The sequence below is a fragment of the Tachyglossus aculeatus genome, chromosome 2, assembly GCF_015852505.1.
Source record: "Tachyglossus aculeatus isolate mTacAcu1 chromosome 2, mTacAcu1.pri, whole genome shotgun sequence".
Taxonomy (NCBI): Eukaryota; Metazoa; Chordata; class Mammalia; order Monotremata; family Tachyglossidae; genus Tachyglossus; species Tachyglossus aculeatus.
The window spans coordinates 81,283,053-81,298,578 of record NC_052067.1 but is presented as its reverse complement, the minus strand read 5'-3'; the positions used below and the strand labels follow the sequence as shown (position 1 = coordinate 81,298,578).

The following is a 15,526-nucleotide window of genomic DNA, read 5'->3' as shown; positions in this document are numbered from 1 at the left end:
CGTTTTTGCAGTAGCCAAAGTTTAGCCAATTTTGTCTCTAAAGGAACACCGAAGGGGAGAAAGATGGGACCCTAAGAAAAGATCTCTTGTTATCTCTAAAGTTACTAGAGGCTACTTGAATCTCAATGAGAACAGCCCGGAGCTGAAATCAAGCATCACATTTAGAACCACTGTATTTTGCACAAGGGCCCTGCTTGAGCACTGATAATGGAATCAATGTAAATGCTGAGGTCAAATGAGGTTGAGCAGCTCAGGTCATCAAAAAAAAAAACTCAAAACAGCATGAGAAGCAGTGTGGCTTAGTGGATTGAGCACAGGCCTGGAAATCAGAGGACCTGGGTTCTAATCCCAAATCCACAAACTTGTCTGGTGTGTGACCTAAACAGATACCATTAAAGAAGCCCCACCACTTTCTCAATTGATCCCAAATTGTTAGATGTCAAAGGGGAGAGGAAGAAAAGGGAGAAGTGCTATTTATGATATGTTGTATTGCACTTTCCCAAGAGTTTAGGACAGTGCTCTGCACACAGTAAGCACTCAGTAGGTACCATTCATTGATTACATTGCTGAATATTATTATTAGTAGTAGTAGAAGTATTTGTGGTATTTAAGTGCTTACGGTGCACTAAGCACTGGGGTAGATACAATACAACCAGCTTGGAGTCAGTCCCTGTCCCACATGGGACTCACAATCTAAGTAAGGAGTATAAATCCCCAATTTACAGATCAGAAAACCGAGGCACGGAGAAATGAAGTGACTTGCCCAAGGACACCCAGCAGGCAAATGGTAGAGCCGGAATTAGAACCCAGGTCCTTTGACTCCCAGCCCTCGGTTCCTACTAGGCCAGCTGCTTCAAATAAATTGAATTCTTAAATTTAAATTAAATCCTTTGAAGCCACCACATTGTGACAATGAAAGAACAAGCGGTAGGGCAGAGTCAACATCGCGAAAAATGTCCCTTTAGAATACAAAACTAAGAAATGGTGTCAATAGGCCTTACCACAGAATATTGCCAATACTTTGCTTTTGAGTATAGCTTTCAGTTGCAAAGATCTTGCCTAGGGGTTTGTGTTCTGTCACTTAGCTCACATAAGCCCAATGTTATATGCAAAGCAAGATTCAAATAAAAGGATTTCCCATCTTTTAATAATAATAATAATGATGGCATTTGTTAAGCGCTTACTACGTGCAAAGCACTGTTCTAAGCGCTGGGGGGGGATACACACATGGGGCTCAAAGTCTTAATCCCCATTTTACAGATGAGGGAACTGAGGCTCAGAGAAGTTAAGTGACCTGCCCAAGGTCACACAGCAGACATGTGGCGGAGCCGGGATTCGAACCCATGACCTCTGGCTCCAAAGCCCGGGCTCTTTCCACTGAGCCACGCTGAAGTATAATTCAGCTATTTTCTGGTTGGCATGCAGTTTTACATTCCATACTGAATCCAGTAGTTTTCTTGAACTGTTTAAAAGAAAAACTTTGTGCAACATTGATAAATAGTCCCACTGAACATTCAAAGATGACAAAGTCAGTGCTACAGTTTTGGATGCGATTCACTCATTGTGTTCTTTCTGTTTGCTTCTCCAGCATATGCTCTCCAAAGTGGGAATGTGGGATTTTGACATTTTCTTATTTGATCGCTTGACAAATGGTAAGCCACCAAAGCCCAGGATCAGGACTTTTTCCATGAGGAAAATGTATTTGTCATCTGCTGCTCTGTTTCCTTGCCTCTGCAAAATTTTCAAAATTCACCTCTCACCATTCATTACCGGCCCCATTGATCTATCTGCTGCCCGAAATGAAAGTCCCGTTCTGAAGTCTGAATTCGGTCATAGAGTTTTAATATCATTTTTCCCCCTTTTTGTCCCCAAAATTGGGTGGTTATCATGGATAAACAATCTTTTTTTCTCAGCATTCCTAAAGCAGTTTAAAAAACAGATTTAGTACAGTGCTCTGCACATAGTAAGCGCTCAATAAATACGATTGATGATTTAACAGACCGAGGTTCAGATTTGTCTCTTCTACACATTTTGTCCAGCATTCATTCATTCATTCAATCGGATTCATTGAGCGCTTACGGTGTGCAAAGCACTGTACTAAGCACAGCACAAAGCCAAGTATGGTATTGGTTCTTTTAGCCAGGAAATTGGGGCTGGAGAGATGACTGTGCCAATACAGCCCAAACAATTCAGCTCCAGAACAGTTTGGCTGGCCCCTCTCAATTCACATTGTAACTGCAAGCTTTCCCCTTCAGCTTTGCAGAGACATGAGAATTTTTCTGAAGCCTTTCATAAGATAAAAGTGTCTTGTACCTCAAGGAACAGGATTCATGCACAATTCCCACCTGTACCCTCTAGACTGTAGGCTCCCTCTAGACTGTAAACTCCTGGTGTGTAGGGAACATTTCTACTAACTCTGTTGTATTGTACTCTCCCAAGTGCTTAGTACAGAGCTCTGCACGAAGGTAGCACTCAATAAATACCACTGATTGATCTTTCCCAGTGCTTAATACAGTGCTCTCTTCACAGTAAGCGCTCAATACCATTGATCGATTGACTGATTGATCTTTCCCAGCACTTAGTACAGTGCTCTGCACACAGTAAGTGCCCAGTAAATACCGCTGATTGGTTGATTGAGCTTTCCCAGTGCTTAGTATAGTGTTCTGTGCTCAAAAAGCACTCAATAAATACCATTGATTACCTGATGAATTGTTTTTTCCCAATGTTTAATACAGTGCTATGCACTCAGTAAGCTCTCAATAAATACCACTGATTGACTGATCTTTCCCAACACTTAGTACAGTACTCTGCACACAGTAAGTTTTCAATACCTTCATTATAACTACAAGTTCCAGTCTGGTGACTATTCATATACTGCCTCAGAACCCTCAACGTTTGACTTTACCCATGATGGAAGAATTCCCGTCCAATCCTCTACACCAATCCCTGCCCTGGGAGCCTTCGGTTTCTTCTGTATGTTAAGGGATATGAGCCATCAATCAGATAGTGCGATGACGTGGCAGACAACCAAAATGGGTCACTGGGGCCAAGTGAACCATTTTCCTACTTGCAGTTTTCACTGTTTGAACTACCCAATTAATTACTTCAGCCTGCCACTTTACTTTGCCTGTGCTTTTAGTCTGACAACTCTGTGGGCTTCAGTTCTTCCAAAATACTCAATTCTTTATGTGCTCCTACATAACAAAGATGTTTATGATTCTGAGGTTTAAATCACAAGGGACCACACAGGAGGGGCAGAGTAAGGGAGGAAAATGGAGACAAAAAGGGCTAGGAGATTGCCTGGTGTCTTTGCTGATTTGGTAGAGACAGAGGCAAGAGGTCGGTAAAATCCCAGAAATAAAGCCACCTTTGGCAAGAGGGGAGGGAAATGTTTGATTGCTAGTTTTACCCAAACAACCTCTGAACTGAGTCCCCTGAAAAAAGCAGCCATAAATACTTGACTGAACAGCAGACTCACACATAGCTGTTAGGTAATGAATGTGATATTTTAGAGCTAACAAAATAATTAGAAGGAAGGCTTGTAAAATGTTTTTTTGAACCAAAGAAATCTTGTTGATTTACTGAAATGATTTCCCTGTACCCTACTGAACAGTCAGAAGATATGGACATATATTTCTAAGAGAAAATTGAAATTAGCCTAATTAGTTGGTTAGAGAGTTTAGATAGCAGCATTGCAGGCACTATATAAATAAATATATAAATAAATTAGAAATTAAATTAGAAATTTATCCCATTTCATTTTCAAACTATCCCATTTCATTTCCAAACTATCCTATTTCATTTCCTTTGACCTTGTCTTCTATTTATAAAGTCAATATGCCTCTACCTTTAATCATAAGCAACTGGAAAGAAACTAGCACACTTGACATTTACCTGTGGTTGTTCTGATACTTTCATGTTTTCATCTCAGTTTTCTTTATTTTAAGAGCAGTTGCTCTATCAGATTAGAAGGTGAACAAGTCCTCGACACACGCTAAATACAAATTCTTCAAATGGCCAATGAGATTGAATTTTCTCCCCTGCTCTTATCCTATAATGTTATCCTACTACTCTTGGAACTGAGAAGCAACCATTTCCCAGTCATTTGCTCTAAACCAATGCCACCCAATTTCTGTGCAAGAAAACCATCTGGGTTGTCTTCTTTTAGACAGTCTTTCTAGTTTTGAGTGCATCCACAGTATGTGCCAGAGCCTAGGGAATGCAAGAGGGTTGGGATTCTTCAAATGGCCTTCAAACATGACCAGGGGCACTTAAAAACCTTTTAGCCAAAAGGATGTCTATTTCCAAAGCAGTAGGTATTATCTAGTGCTTCCTGCGACCACTGAGTGAACTATGGGAGCAAGTGGAAAGGTTCTTTGCTAATTTAGCTTGTGTAACAAGTGAAAACCTTAAGGGTCATTCAGGTAACCTTTTCAAACCCCAAAGAAATGATTTTCCTTAGAGAAAGCCTAGCCCCAGAGTCTGTGTTGCTCAATAATTTTGAAAGTCAGTTAACAAATGGTCTTATTTTCTTTCAGGAAACAGCTTGGTAACATTGCTGTGCCATCTCTTCAACATACATGGGCTTATTCACCATTTCCAGTTAGACATGGTTACATTACATAGGTTTTTAGGTAAGTGTTTTCCTGGAGCCGTCTCAGTAATAAGCAAGGGACTGCAATTTAAGATGTTTGAGATCATGAGTCAAAAATAGGGGCCACACAATGTTCAGACCCTTTGGGTGAAAAAATATTCATCAAATTAGATTCCAGAATGAGAATCTTGTTAATATTTTAGAGTCTAAAACCCTTGTTCATCAAAAGATAGACAACTTTTGAGAAGCACACTAAACTCAGATCCATGTAACTAGAGAACAAGATTCTTTTTGGCATGGGAAAGATGCGTTAGGATTTATAAAATGGATCAATTTATAATGTGAAGTTGTTTTCATAAAAAACTACCTCTGGAGCACAGTCCAGATATGTTAAGAAATTGGCTTCGGGCCTCATTAATGTAGCCCTAAATTTTCATTATGATTTAGTTTATTCCTGAAGAGTAGCCTCAAATATACTTTAGACTTTTTAAATACATGTTTATGTACACAGGAACTAAGGCAACATTAGTTCTCCAGTCAAAGAAAATCACCAGACTTTGGATAGTATCTGCATTGTCTGTGGGTGCCTCTTCGGCTTATCTTTGGTTTTAGCTTGTTGTTATCCTGATACATCTCCTCCTCCTGCTGCTAGATTGGCAAATTCCATATTGTATAGCACCTATTAACATACTACTTGGTCCTCAACCTCAGAAGTCCCAGAGATGACTGACCGTGCATGTAGCCAGACGGCAGAAATTGCCATAGGACTTCAGGCCACAGGAGGAGAAAGAAACATCCAAGCAACAGAAAGAAACTGTCCCTCCAGACTTGGCATGCGCACCCTCCCTTGTCCCTGCATATAGGAACACTCTCCCTCGCCCCCATCCACCCCCTGCCAAATGGCAGAGTAATAAAAAAGAAATGCCTTCCGAGTTTTTTTCGGACTAAAACGGCCCATTTTAGTTCAAGTGAGAATATTCGTACATAAATAACTGGCCTTTTCAGAAAGGACTCAAGAATCAAGATCACATGGTATGTGTATAGAAAGAATATGATCCTGACAACAGTATTTACAGTATAAAATCCCAATAGAGCATTCATAATTGTCATGTATTACTGTGAGGCATAAGCACGACCACAATTGTAAGTTTGATGGGCCTGAGACTATCAATTGATCAGTCAACCAATGGTATTTATTCAGCGCTTACTGTGTGCAGAGCACTGTGCTAAGAACTTGGGATAGCACAATAAAACAGAGTTGATAGACATGGTCCTTGCCCACAGTCACTCAATCAGTGGTATTTATCGAGCACTTACTGTGTGCAGAGTACTGTACTAAGTGCTTGGAAGAGTATAATATAACAATATACCAGACAAATTCCCTATCCAGAAGACGCTTACAATCCAAAGGACTGTAGTCTAGAGACTACCGTAAATAGCAAACTACATATGCCATTCCTCCCATGCCACTCACTGATTCAAAATTCTCCGAGATCTGGCACAGGTAGGGAAGGGGTAGGAGTAGTTTAAGAACTGGTTGGCCCAGGCTAAAGCTAGTGGGGCACTAAATTCACTGCTCCCTCCACCTCTGTCCTGTCCCCAATATTACTGGCCAAGGCGGTGGAAAATCGCTTGGGGAAGGAGGAGATGTCAGGAAAGAGCAGAGAGAAGAGGCTACACGCTGATGATCCGAACCCAGACTCCAGGGCATAGGGATCCCTGAAGGACTCCATTTTGCCAACCGACGAAGTGGCTCGGAACGGGGATGGGAAAGAAGATGAGGATTTTCCTTTAAAAAGGTGAAAATATAGCCAGGCATCCCCTGTCGGACCAATCCGGTGTTTGGAGTTTCTGCCTGGAGAACCTCAGGTTTTTCGTCAAGGTCAGTTAGCCAAATGACAAGCTGAGCTTTGGATGTCAGTGGCCTCATGCTCCTACAAAAAAAGAAAAAAAAGAAGGAAACTGTCTTGTTGATATATTACGGATGACAGCAGCCTAAAATAATTAAACTGTACTGTGGATAAATTTGCCCTTTTTCTACATATTTTTTTTACTTCTGAATAGAGCCTTCACCAAAGCAAGAAAGAGGTGATTTATGATCGAGGCTGAGAATCCCAAGGGCCTCACAAATCCTTTTAGTGATTTTTTTTCTCTCAAAGGCAGCCCAGTAGGACTGCCAAGCTTGCATGCTTTGTGCATTTGTAGAAGATCCCCAGGCTGCATGGCTCCTGGACACACATAGTTTGAAACAGAAATAGCCCCTAAATCTTCCTGAAATCCCTGTTTCATAGGGAAATACCCAGAGTGGTGACAAGGCATAATCCTTCTCTTTGTTTGCTAGTAATGGTTCAAGAAGATTACCACAGTCACAATCCGTATCACAATGCTGTCCATGCCGCTGACGTGACACAGGCGATGCATTGCTATCTGAAGGAGCCCAAGGTAAGGCTTGCGTTACTTTCCTTGCATGAATTCACTCATTCATTCAATCATATTTATTGAGTGCTTACTGTGTGCAGAGCACTGTACTAAGCGCTTGGGAAGTACAAGTTGGCAACCTATAGAGACGGTCCCTACCCAACAGCCTGCAAACTCCAAGAAGGGAGATTCCAACAAATATTTATACCCAAAGGATGACTTCCTTTTATGCTGTCCCCGGTAAATAACAAGGGCCAGCAGGGAAAAGTATTTTGGGGATGGTGTTTTTTGTTTTTTATGGTGTCTGTTAAGCACCTACAATGTGCTGGGCAGTGCTCTAAGTGTTGGGGTAGGTTCAAGGTAATCGGGTTGGACATGCATGTCCCACATGGGGCTCAGCACCTTAATCCCCATTTTAAAGATAAGGGAACTGAGGCACAGAGAAGTTAAGCGACTTGCCTAAGGTCACACAGCTGGGATTAGAACCCAGATCCTTCCGACTTCCAGGCCTGTGCACTATCCACTAGGCCACACCATCTGTAAAGAAAAAGATCCTCCACTTGTAGTTCTCTTTTTCATTTTGTATACTGATGAAGCTACTTCAGAAGAAATGGAGGATAAAGCGTAGATTAAAATTTTTGAGAGGTTCCAACAGTCTGGAGTCTCGTATAATGGAGTTAAATGATAAAGACAAGAATGACTCCCTGCCAGTTGGTTGTCACTGAGAGCTCATGATTTCTTTAGGCATGAAGGAACGTGTTCAACCTTGGGAAGCAACATGGCCCAGGAATGGGAAGAGCATGGTCTTCGGAGTCAGCGAAGACCCGGGTTCCAATTTCGGCCCCACCATTTGCCTGCTGTGTGACCTTGGGCAAGTCCCTTCATGTTTCTCTGCCTCAGTTTCCTCATTTGTAAAATGGGGATTAAATACCTGTTCTCCCTTCCCTTAAACTGTGAGCCCCATGTGGGACTAAGAATGTGCCCAATCTGATTATTTTGTATCTATTTTAGCACTTAGTACAGTGCTTGGCACACAGTAAACACTCAACACCACAATAATTAGCCATGCTAGAAATGGATTTTGCTTCAGGGCTCCTAATTTCCACACAGAATGTGGATTCACATAAGATTCAAGTTTAATTTACAGCTAGAAAAATGACTGATAATGGATCTGAGTTATAGTAAGCATTAGAGAGCTTTGACCAAATGGCCCGCTGATATACTCAGGACAAACCTTTCTCTATTTTACTCTTCCAAGGGCTTAGTACATTGTATACCTACCCTGAGTAAGGGCTCAATAAATACTCTGCCCTAGTGTCTGTTTTTCTCCTTCTTAGACAGTGAGCCCAGTGTGGGATAGAAGTTGTGCCTAACCTGATTGTCTTGTATCTATCCCAGCCCATATCATAGTGCGAGGCTCATAGTAAGCATCTAACATACCAATAAAATAATAGTAATGGTATTTGTTGAAGGCACATCTCCTCCAAGATGCCTTCCCAGACTAAATCCCCCATTTCCCCTACTCCCACTGCCTTCTGCATCACCCTGACTTGCTCCCTCTGTTCTTCCCCACTCCCGGCGTTTCTGTGCATATCTGTAATTGATTTATTTGTGTTGATATCTGTCTCCCAATCTCTAGACTCTAAGCTCCTTGTGGGCTGGGATTGTGTCTGTTTATTATTATATTGTACTCTCCCAAGCCTTTAGTACAGTGCTCTGCACACAGTAAGCACTCAGTAAATATGAATGAACGAATTTAAGCATTAACTATATACCAAGTCCTGTTCTAATCGCTGAGGTAGATACAAATTAATCAGATCGGACACAGTCCCTGTCTCATTTGGGTCTCACAGTCTAAGTAGGAAAGAGAACAATTATTGAATCCCCATTTTATGTTTGAGGAGACAGGCGCGTAGAAGATTAGTGATTTGTCCAAGGTCAAACAGCAGGTAAGTGGCAGTGCAGGGATAGAACCCAGGTCCTCTGACTCCCGGGCTTCTGCTTTTTCCAATTGGCTACTGATTGACTGATGGGAAGGTTTAAATATTAAGCAGAAGTTGGTTCACATGCCCTTTAAATAAAATAATCTTGGAACAATTTACGAATTCAAGCCTCCCTAATTCACCCTACCTTAATGTTTCATACTAACCACTAAAGCCCTGAAATACTCTGGATTAAGACTCCTTTCAAAAGTATTGAGGATATGAAGTGCTTGCTCATCTGTGAGGCACAAACACTTCCAGTTCACCAGAGTATATGGACTGTAAAGGCTGTAATTTACCAAATATGACCCAGAAAAAAACTGTTAAGCTTTGACAGAAACTAGTTTTTCAGAGAATCTTGTCCAAGGTGCTTATATATGTTCCAAGCTGTTAATTGTATACATAAAGACAGTCTACGCTTCATCCTCCATTTCTTCTGAAGTAGCTTCATCAGTATACAAAATGAAAAAGAGAAGTACAAGTGGAGGATCTTTTTCTTTACAGATGGAGTGGACTCCACCAATTGTCATATACATAAATTCTCCCCCTTTTAGACTGTGAGCCCACTGTTGGGTAGGGATTGTCTCTATATGTTGCCAACTTGTACTTCCCAAGCGCTTAGTACAGTGCTCTGCACACAGTAAGCGCTCAATAAATACGATTGATGATGATGATGATGATGATGATGATGATGATGAATAATTATAATAATTATAATAATAATTGTTAAGCATTTACTATGTGTCAAGCACTGTTATGAGTGCTGGAGTAGATGCAAGGCAATCAGGTCAGGCACAGTCCCTGTCTCACAGGGGGCTCACGACCTAAATAAGAAGGAGAACAGGTATTGAATCCCACAGTTTAGGAATTTCACAGTTTAGGAAACTGAGACATGGAGAAGTTAAGTGACTTGCCCAGGGTCACAGAGCAGGTAACTGGAAGAGTCAGGATTAGAACACAGCGCAGCTGAGTTGCAATCTTATCCTTTTTCCAGTAGGCCACACTTGCTTCAGTCATTTAACTCTCTGAAACAGTGACGGTTCTTAGTGGCCTGCAAAAACCTTTATTTTAGCCATCAGTGTCAACCTCCTGAGATGGAAAGGAGAATTGAAGATTCACCTCTTCTCCCCATATCTGTCCACCATCTGGAGAAGATTCTAGCAGCCCTAAGCTGTGGTCCAGGAAGAAGGGGTTAAGAGAAAAGCAGGACCAGGCTAACCCACAGACCCTGGGTGACTGAGAACTCCAGATTATTAGTTTACAAGGTTACATATTCTGCTCTTAGTTCCTACCTACTGAAACCCCTCATCGTTCCCCAAATTCCCGTAAATTCACACAGGATGAAGATCTACTTCATTTTCTAATACCCGTACAGGATGATCTCATGATGGTTCACGCGGTTTGCTTTAGTAAAACAAATGCCGATGTTCTCGTATTGACAATCTGGTAAATCTCCGACAACTGGTGTTTCAACAGCTCGCCAGTTTCCTCACACCACTGGACATTATGCTCGGCCTGCTGGCTGCTGCAGCCCACGATGTAGACCACCCTGGGGTCAACCAGCCGTTTTTGATCAAAACCAACCACCACCTTGCCAGTTTATATCAGGTAAGAAAGCTTGGCCATCCAGCGTGGAAAAGAGCACAGAGCTCTCTCCTCACATACTCCCTCTACCACTTGATCTGATTCTGAACTAGTTAAAACTAATAATAATAATAATAATAATAATGGTATTTAAGTGCATATTATGTACCATGAGCTTGGGTAGATTCACGTTGGACACAGTCCCTGTCCCACACTGGGCTTACACTCTTAATCCCCATTTTTTACAGATGAGGTAACTGAGGCACAGAGAAGTGAAGGGGCTTGCCCAAAGTCACACAGCAGACAGGTGGTGGAGCTGGAATTGGAACCCAGGTCCTTCTGACTCCTGGTCCCGTGCTCTATCCACTAAGCCATGCTGCTTCCAGGGTGGGGTTCCAGACCACGTCATCTCAAGAGATCCCAGCAAATCCAGTCTGGCTCAAATCATCCCCAGAGAGAGAGAGGACCATCTGTGGGGATTTGATTTTAACGGTATTTGTTAAGCACTCACTATGTGCCAGGTACTGTACTAAACGCTGGGTAAATACAAGATAAGTGCGTTGGACACAGTCCCTGTCCTACATAGGGCTCAAAATTTTAATCCCCGTTTTACAGATCAGGTAACTGAGTCATAGAGAAGTGAAGTGACTTGCCCAAGTTCACGCAGTGGATTTGGGTCCGTTTCAAATTGGGGCCAAAGTATTCATTCATTCATTGGGAGAGTACAATATAACAATAAACAGGCAAATTCCTTAGATTAGTTCCTATCCATCTACCATCTAAGATCATAATTGTTGCCCATCTGGAGAGTAATGACCGCAGGAGGTCTGACAGTGACGGTGCAGGGTACAAAATGACGCCTCCTCCCCTCCAGGTATCTGTGTCCTTAACAGTCTCCTAGGCTTTAGGGGGTCCCGGAAAAAAAAATCCCTTGTCCTTTCCAGAAGGTGTTCCAGTTCTCCTCCCATGTCCTCATGTTTGCCTAGAAGCAGCCCCAACTTCCTGGCTTAACTGAATCAATAAATATCCTAGGGTTATCCTCTGAAACACCCCTTTTCCATCCTTCCCAGGTCCATCCTTATCCAGAATCACATCCCGAGGCCTGAACATCACAAAATCTCTCTAAGGTCTTCTGAAAAGCCATTCGATTCACAGAATTCGATTCCATGTCATCTCTCTTGAGGAAGTTCTAGGGTGTGACCAGCCAACCCTGGGCAAATGAGGCCAAATTGCAACCAGGTGGCCTGAAGAATTCTAGTTCAGAGTTAAAATCTAAAATATCAGGAGTAACATGACTTCAAAGGATGGTACCCTGATTCTCAATTGGGCTTCTGCTCTCATTAACAATCAATCAGACAGTGGTGTTTATTGCACACTTACTATGTGCAGAGCACAGTACTAAATGCTTGGGAGAGTACACTAAAACAGAATTAGCAGACACATTCCCTGCCAATAATGAGCTTAGGGGGGAGAAAGACATTAATATCAGTAAATATATAATTTGTAATATATAATTTAAAGGTATGTACATAAGTGCTTTGGGGTTGAGAGTGGGGAACATCTCAAATGCCCAAAGAGTCACAGAGTCAAAGTCATTCATTCATTCATTCAATCATATTTATTGAGTGCTTACTGTGTGCAGAGCACTGTACTAAGCACTTGGGAAGTACAAGTTGGCAACATATAGAGACGGTCCCTACCCAACAACAGGCTCACAGTCTAGAAGGGGGAGACAGACAACAAAACAAAACATAGAAACCAAATGAAATAAATAGAAAAATATGGAATGCTTCACGAATTTGTGTGTCATAGATGACAACAGAAGGGAAAGGGAGATGGGGAAAAGAGGGCTTAATCAGAGAAGACCTCTTGAAGGTGATGTCAGTCCATCAATGGTATCTATTAAGTGCTTACTGTGTGCAGAGCACTGTACTAAGCACTTGGGAGAGTACAAGCAGCATATATTTAGTGGATAGTGGATAGCCTGGAAGTCAGAAGGACCTGGGTTCTAATTCCAGCTCCGCCACATGCCTGGTGTGTGACCTTGTGCAAGTCACTTAACTTCTTTGGCCTTCGGTTACCTCATCTATAAAATGGGGATTAGACTGTGAGCTCCATTTAGGGCAGGGACTGTGTCCAACCTGATTAACTTGTATCTACCCCAGCACTTACAACAGGGCTTGGCACATAGTAGGGGCTTAACAAGTGCCTTAATTCTAATTATTTCAACAATTTAACAATATAATAGACACATTCCTTGACTTTAACCAAACCACCACATATATACAAGAGAGTCATCGATGCCAGATTAATTGGATCTCTGTTCAGGGGAAACTCGAGTGCTGAAAGAGCTGTTACAGGGTCCCTGGGAAGGGCTGGAGGCTGGGCAAGAACCTGCAATTTAGAGATACATTCACTCCCTCTCAGTTGTGGGCTGGGAACCTCTCTACCAACCAAAATTAGCTAAAAAAACAGCTAAATTACCTGGGGAAAATATTCTATTCTCCCAAGAGCTTAGTACAGTGCTCTGCACACAGTAAGCACTCAATACCACTGATCGATAGTTTGAGTTTAATTACTAGCTGCAATCAATCCATTGTATTTATTGAGCGCTTGTTTTGTGCAGAGCACTATACTAAGCGCTTGGGAGAGCACACTATAGCAGAGTTGGTAGACACTTGCAGAACACTGAGCTGGCGTGGGGAAGCATCCAGTTAAAGAAGACAGAGTCCTGACCTTGGGGTGCTTGAGTCTAGCTTGTGGCCTGTTAGTTTCTTTCCCTTATACATAGTAAGGTTCACCTGATGTATCAAGGACAACTTTTCCCCAGGTAATTTAGCTGTTTTTTAGCTAATTTGGGGGGAGCACAGAAACTTCCAGGAATAAGGGGGTTGCTGATAAGGGAAAAACCCTTGATCATTGTTTATAGCCTAGTAGAAATAATAGTAGTATTAAGCACTTACTGTGTGCAGAGCACTGAGCTAAGCACTGGAAGAGAATTCACAGCCCTTGGGGGGTACCTGGAATTGTCCACATAGGCCCTAAAAAAATGCTTGTTGACTCTCAGACTGGACCCTGCCCGTCTCAGACAGCCCTTTTAGGGAGCAGGAAAGCTACAGAGAGCACAAAATATTACAAAGAAAGGGAGGAGACATAGGTTCGAAATCCGCACCTGATGATGGTCATGGGTTCAAATCCCGGATCTGCCAATTGTCAGCTGTGTGACTTTGGGCAAGTCACTTAACTTCTCTGGGCCTCAGTTCCCTCATCTGTAAAATGGGGATGAAGACTGTGAGCCCCACGTGGGACAATCTGATCACCTTGTATCCCCCCCAGCGCTTAGAACAGTGTTTTGCACATAGTAAGCGCTTAACAAATGCCATCATTGTTATTATTATTATTATTATAATGAACAGTCAGAAGGATGTTTGATACTAAATCAGATTTTATTTGAGACAAATTAGTAGCCAACTTTGGGGCCTATTTGAGTCAAAGGTCTGTGATACGTATTTGGGATACACAAGAAAGGAAACTAACATCCCTTAATGTCAAGTAATAACAACTTGTCGTCTGTGATCAATCAGTCAATGGAATTTATTGAGCGCTTACTGTGTGAGAGCACTGAACTAAGTGCTTGGGGGTGTATGAGATAACAGAGTTGGTAGACACATTACTGAGAGGGATGGTTACAAAAACTCACTTGGTGGTTGAATGGAATGTGTATGTATTTGCATGTGTGTACATTCGTGTGTATGCGCATGTATACACTTGTGTGTTCAAGCCTAGATACATACACACACAGACACACAGACACACACACACACAATTCTCCCCCTTCTAGACTGTGAGCCCACTGTTGGGTAGGGACCGTCTTTATATGTTGCCAACTTGTACTTCCCAAGCACTTAGTACAGTGCTCTGCACACAGTAAGCGCTCAATAAATACGATTGAATGAATGAATGAATGAATGTGTAGTTTTTTGTTTTGCTTTTTAATTAAATGAGACCAGACTAAGCTTTAAGACTATAAAGTATTTTTAGTCTTGGTAACTGTCTTGGGCAGATTGGCTCACTCAAGTAATTAACTTCCTTCAGTATCTGCAATTCAGGGTGCTGTAATTACTTTGCCAAGCCAGAGACATTTCTTTGTCTTTATTAAAGGACAGCTGAAATAAGAATCACACTGGCATGTTTGTTTGCTTTTGAAACTGCTGGGTGTTCTCTGAAAGTGCATTTATCTGGCTGTAAGCTTGCTGTAGGCAGGGAATGTATCTGTTTTTTGCTGTATTGTACTCTCCCAAGTGCTTAGTACAGTTTTCTGCACACAGCAAGTGCTCAGTAAATGCGATTGAATGAATGCCTGTGTTTTCATGAATGATGTTGAGCAAGTTGATTTCAAAAGCAGTCCACCTTGCCATAGTATTTCCTGTTGGAAAGAATATTTCCGGGATTGCTAGGTTTTACAACCAAATGAAGCTCTATGAAAGAATATTATGGTCTTTACCAGCGTGGCTCAGTGGAAAGAGCCCGGGTTTTAGAGTCAGAGGTCACGGGTTCAAATCCCGGTGCCACCAATTGTCAGCTGTGTGACTTTGGGCAAGTCACTTAACTTCTCTGGGCCTCAGTTCCCTCATCTGTAAAATGGGGATTAAGGCTGTGAGCCCCCCTTGGAACAACCTGATCACCTTGTAACCTCCTCAGTGCTTAGAACAGTGCCTTGCACACAGTGAGCACTTAACAAATGCTATTATCATTATTATTATTATTATTTGTGGTGGTTAAAACTGCAACAGTTAGCACCAGCCTGACAAAAACGTCAGGCCTTGATCTTGCTTCTCTGTCAAACATGCCGGTGTGGTATGATGAGAAGCCGTGTGGACGGATGGATAGAGCATGGACTTGAGAGTCGGAAGGACATGGGTTCTATTCCCAGCTTCGCCACTTATCT

The 15,526-nt window shown here is 42.1% G+C and overlaps 1 protein-coding gene across 3 annotated transcripts in view; it reads left to right on the top strand.

Annotated features, from left to right (window-relative positions):
• Nucleotides 1-15,526, top strand: part of PDE7B (phosphodiesterase 7B) — a 457,009-nt gene that overhangs the window by 399,277 nt on the left and 42,206 nt on the right. For all 3 annotated transcript variants that reach the window (XM_038740710.1, XM_038740716.1, XM_038740725.1), the window contains 4 exons: nucleotides 1,589-1,652; nucleotides 4,539-4,634; nucleotides 6,936-7,036; nucleotides 10,471-10,602. In XM_038740710.1, the coding sequence (XP_038596638.1) occupies nucleotides 1,589-1,652; nucleotides 4,539-4,634; nucleotides 6,936-7,036; nucleotides 10,471-10,602 (393 nt within the window). The remainder of the gene's footprint in view (nucleotides 1-1,588; nucleotides 1,653-4,538; nucleotides 4,635-6,935; nucleotides 7,037-10,470; nucleotides 10,603-15,526) is intronic.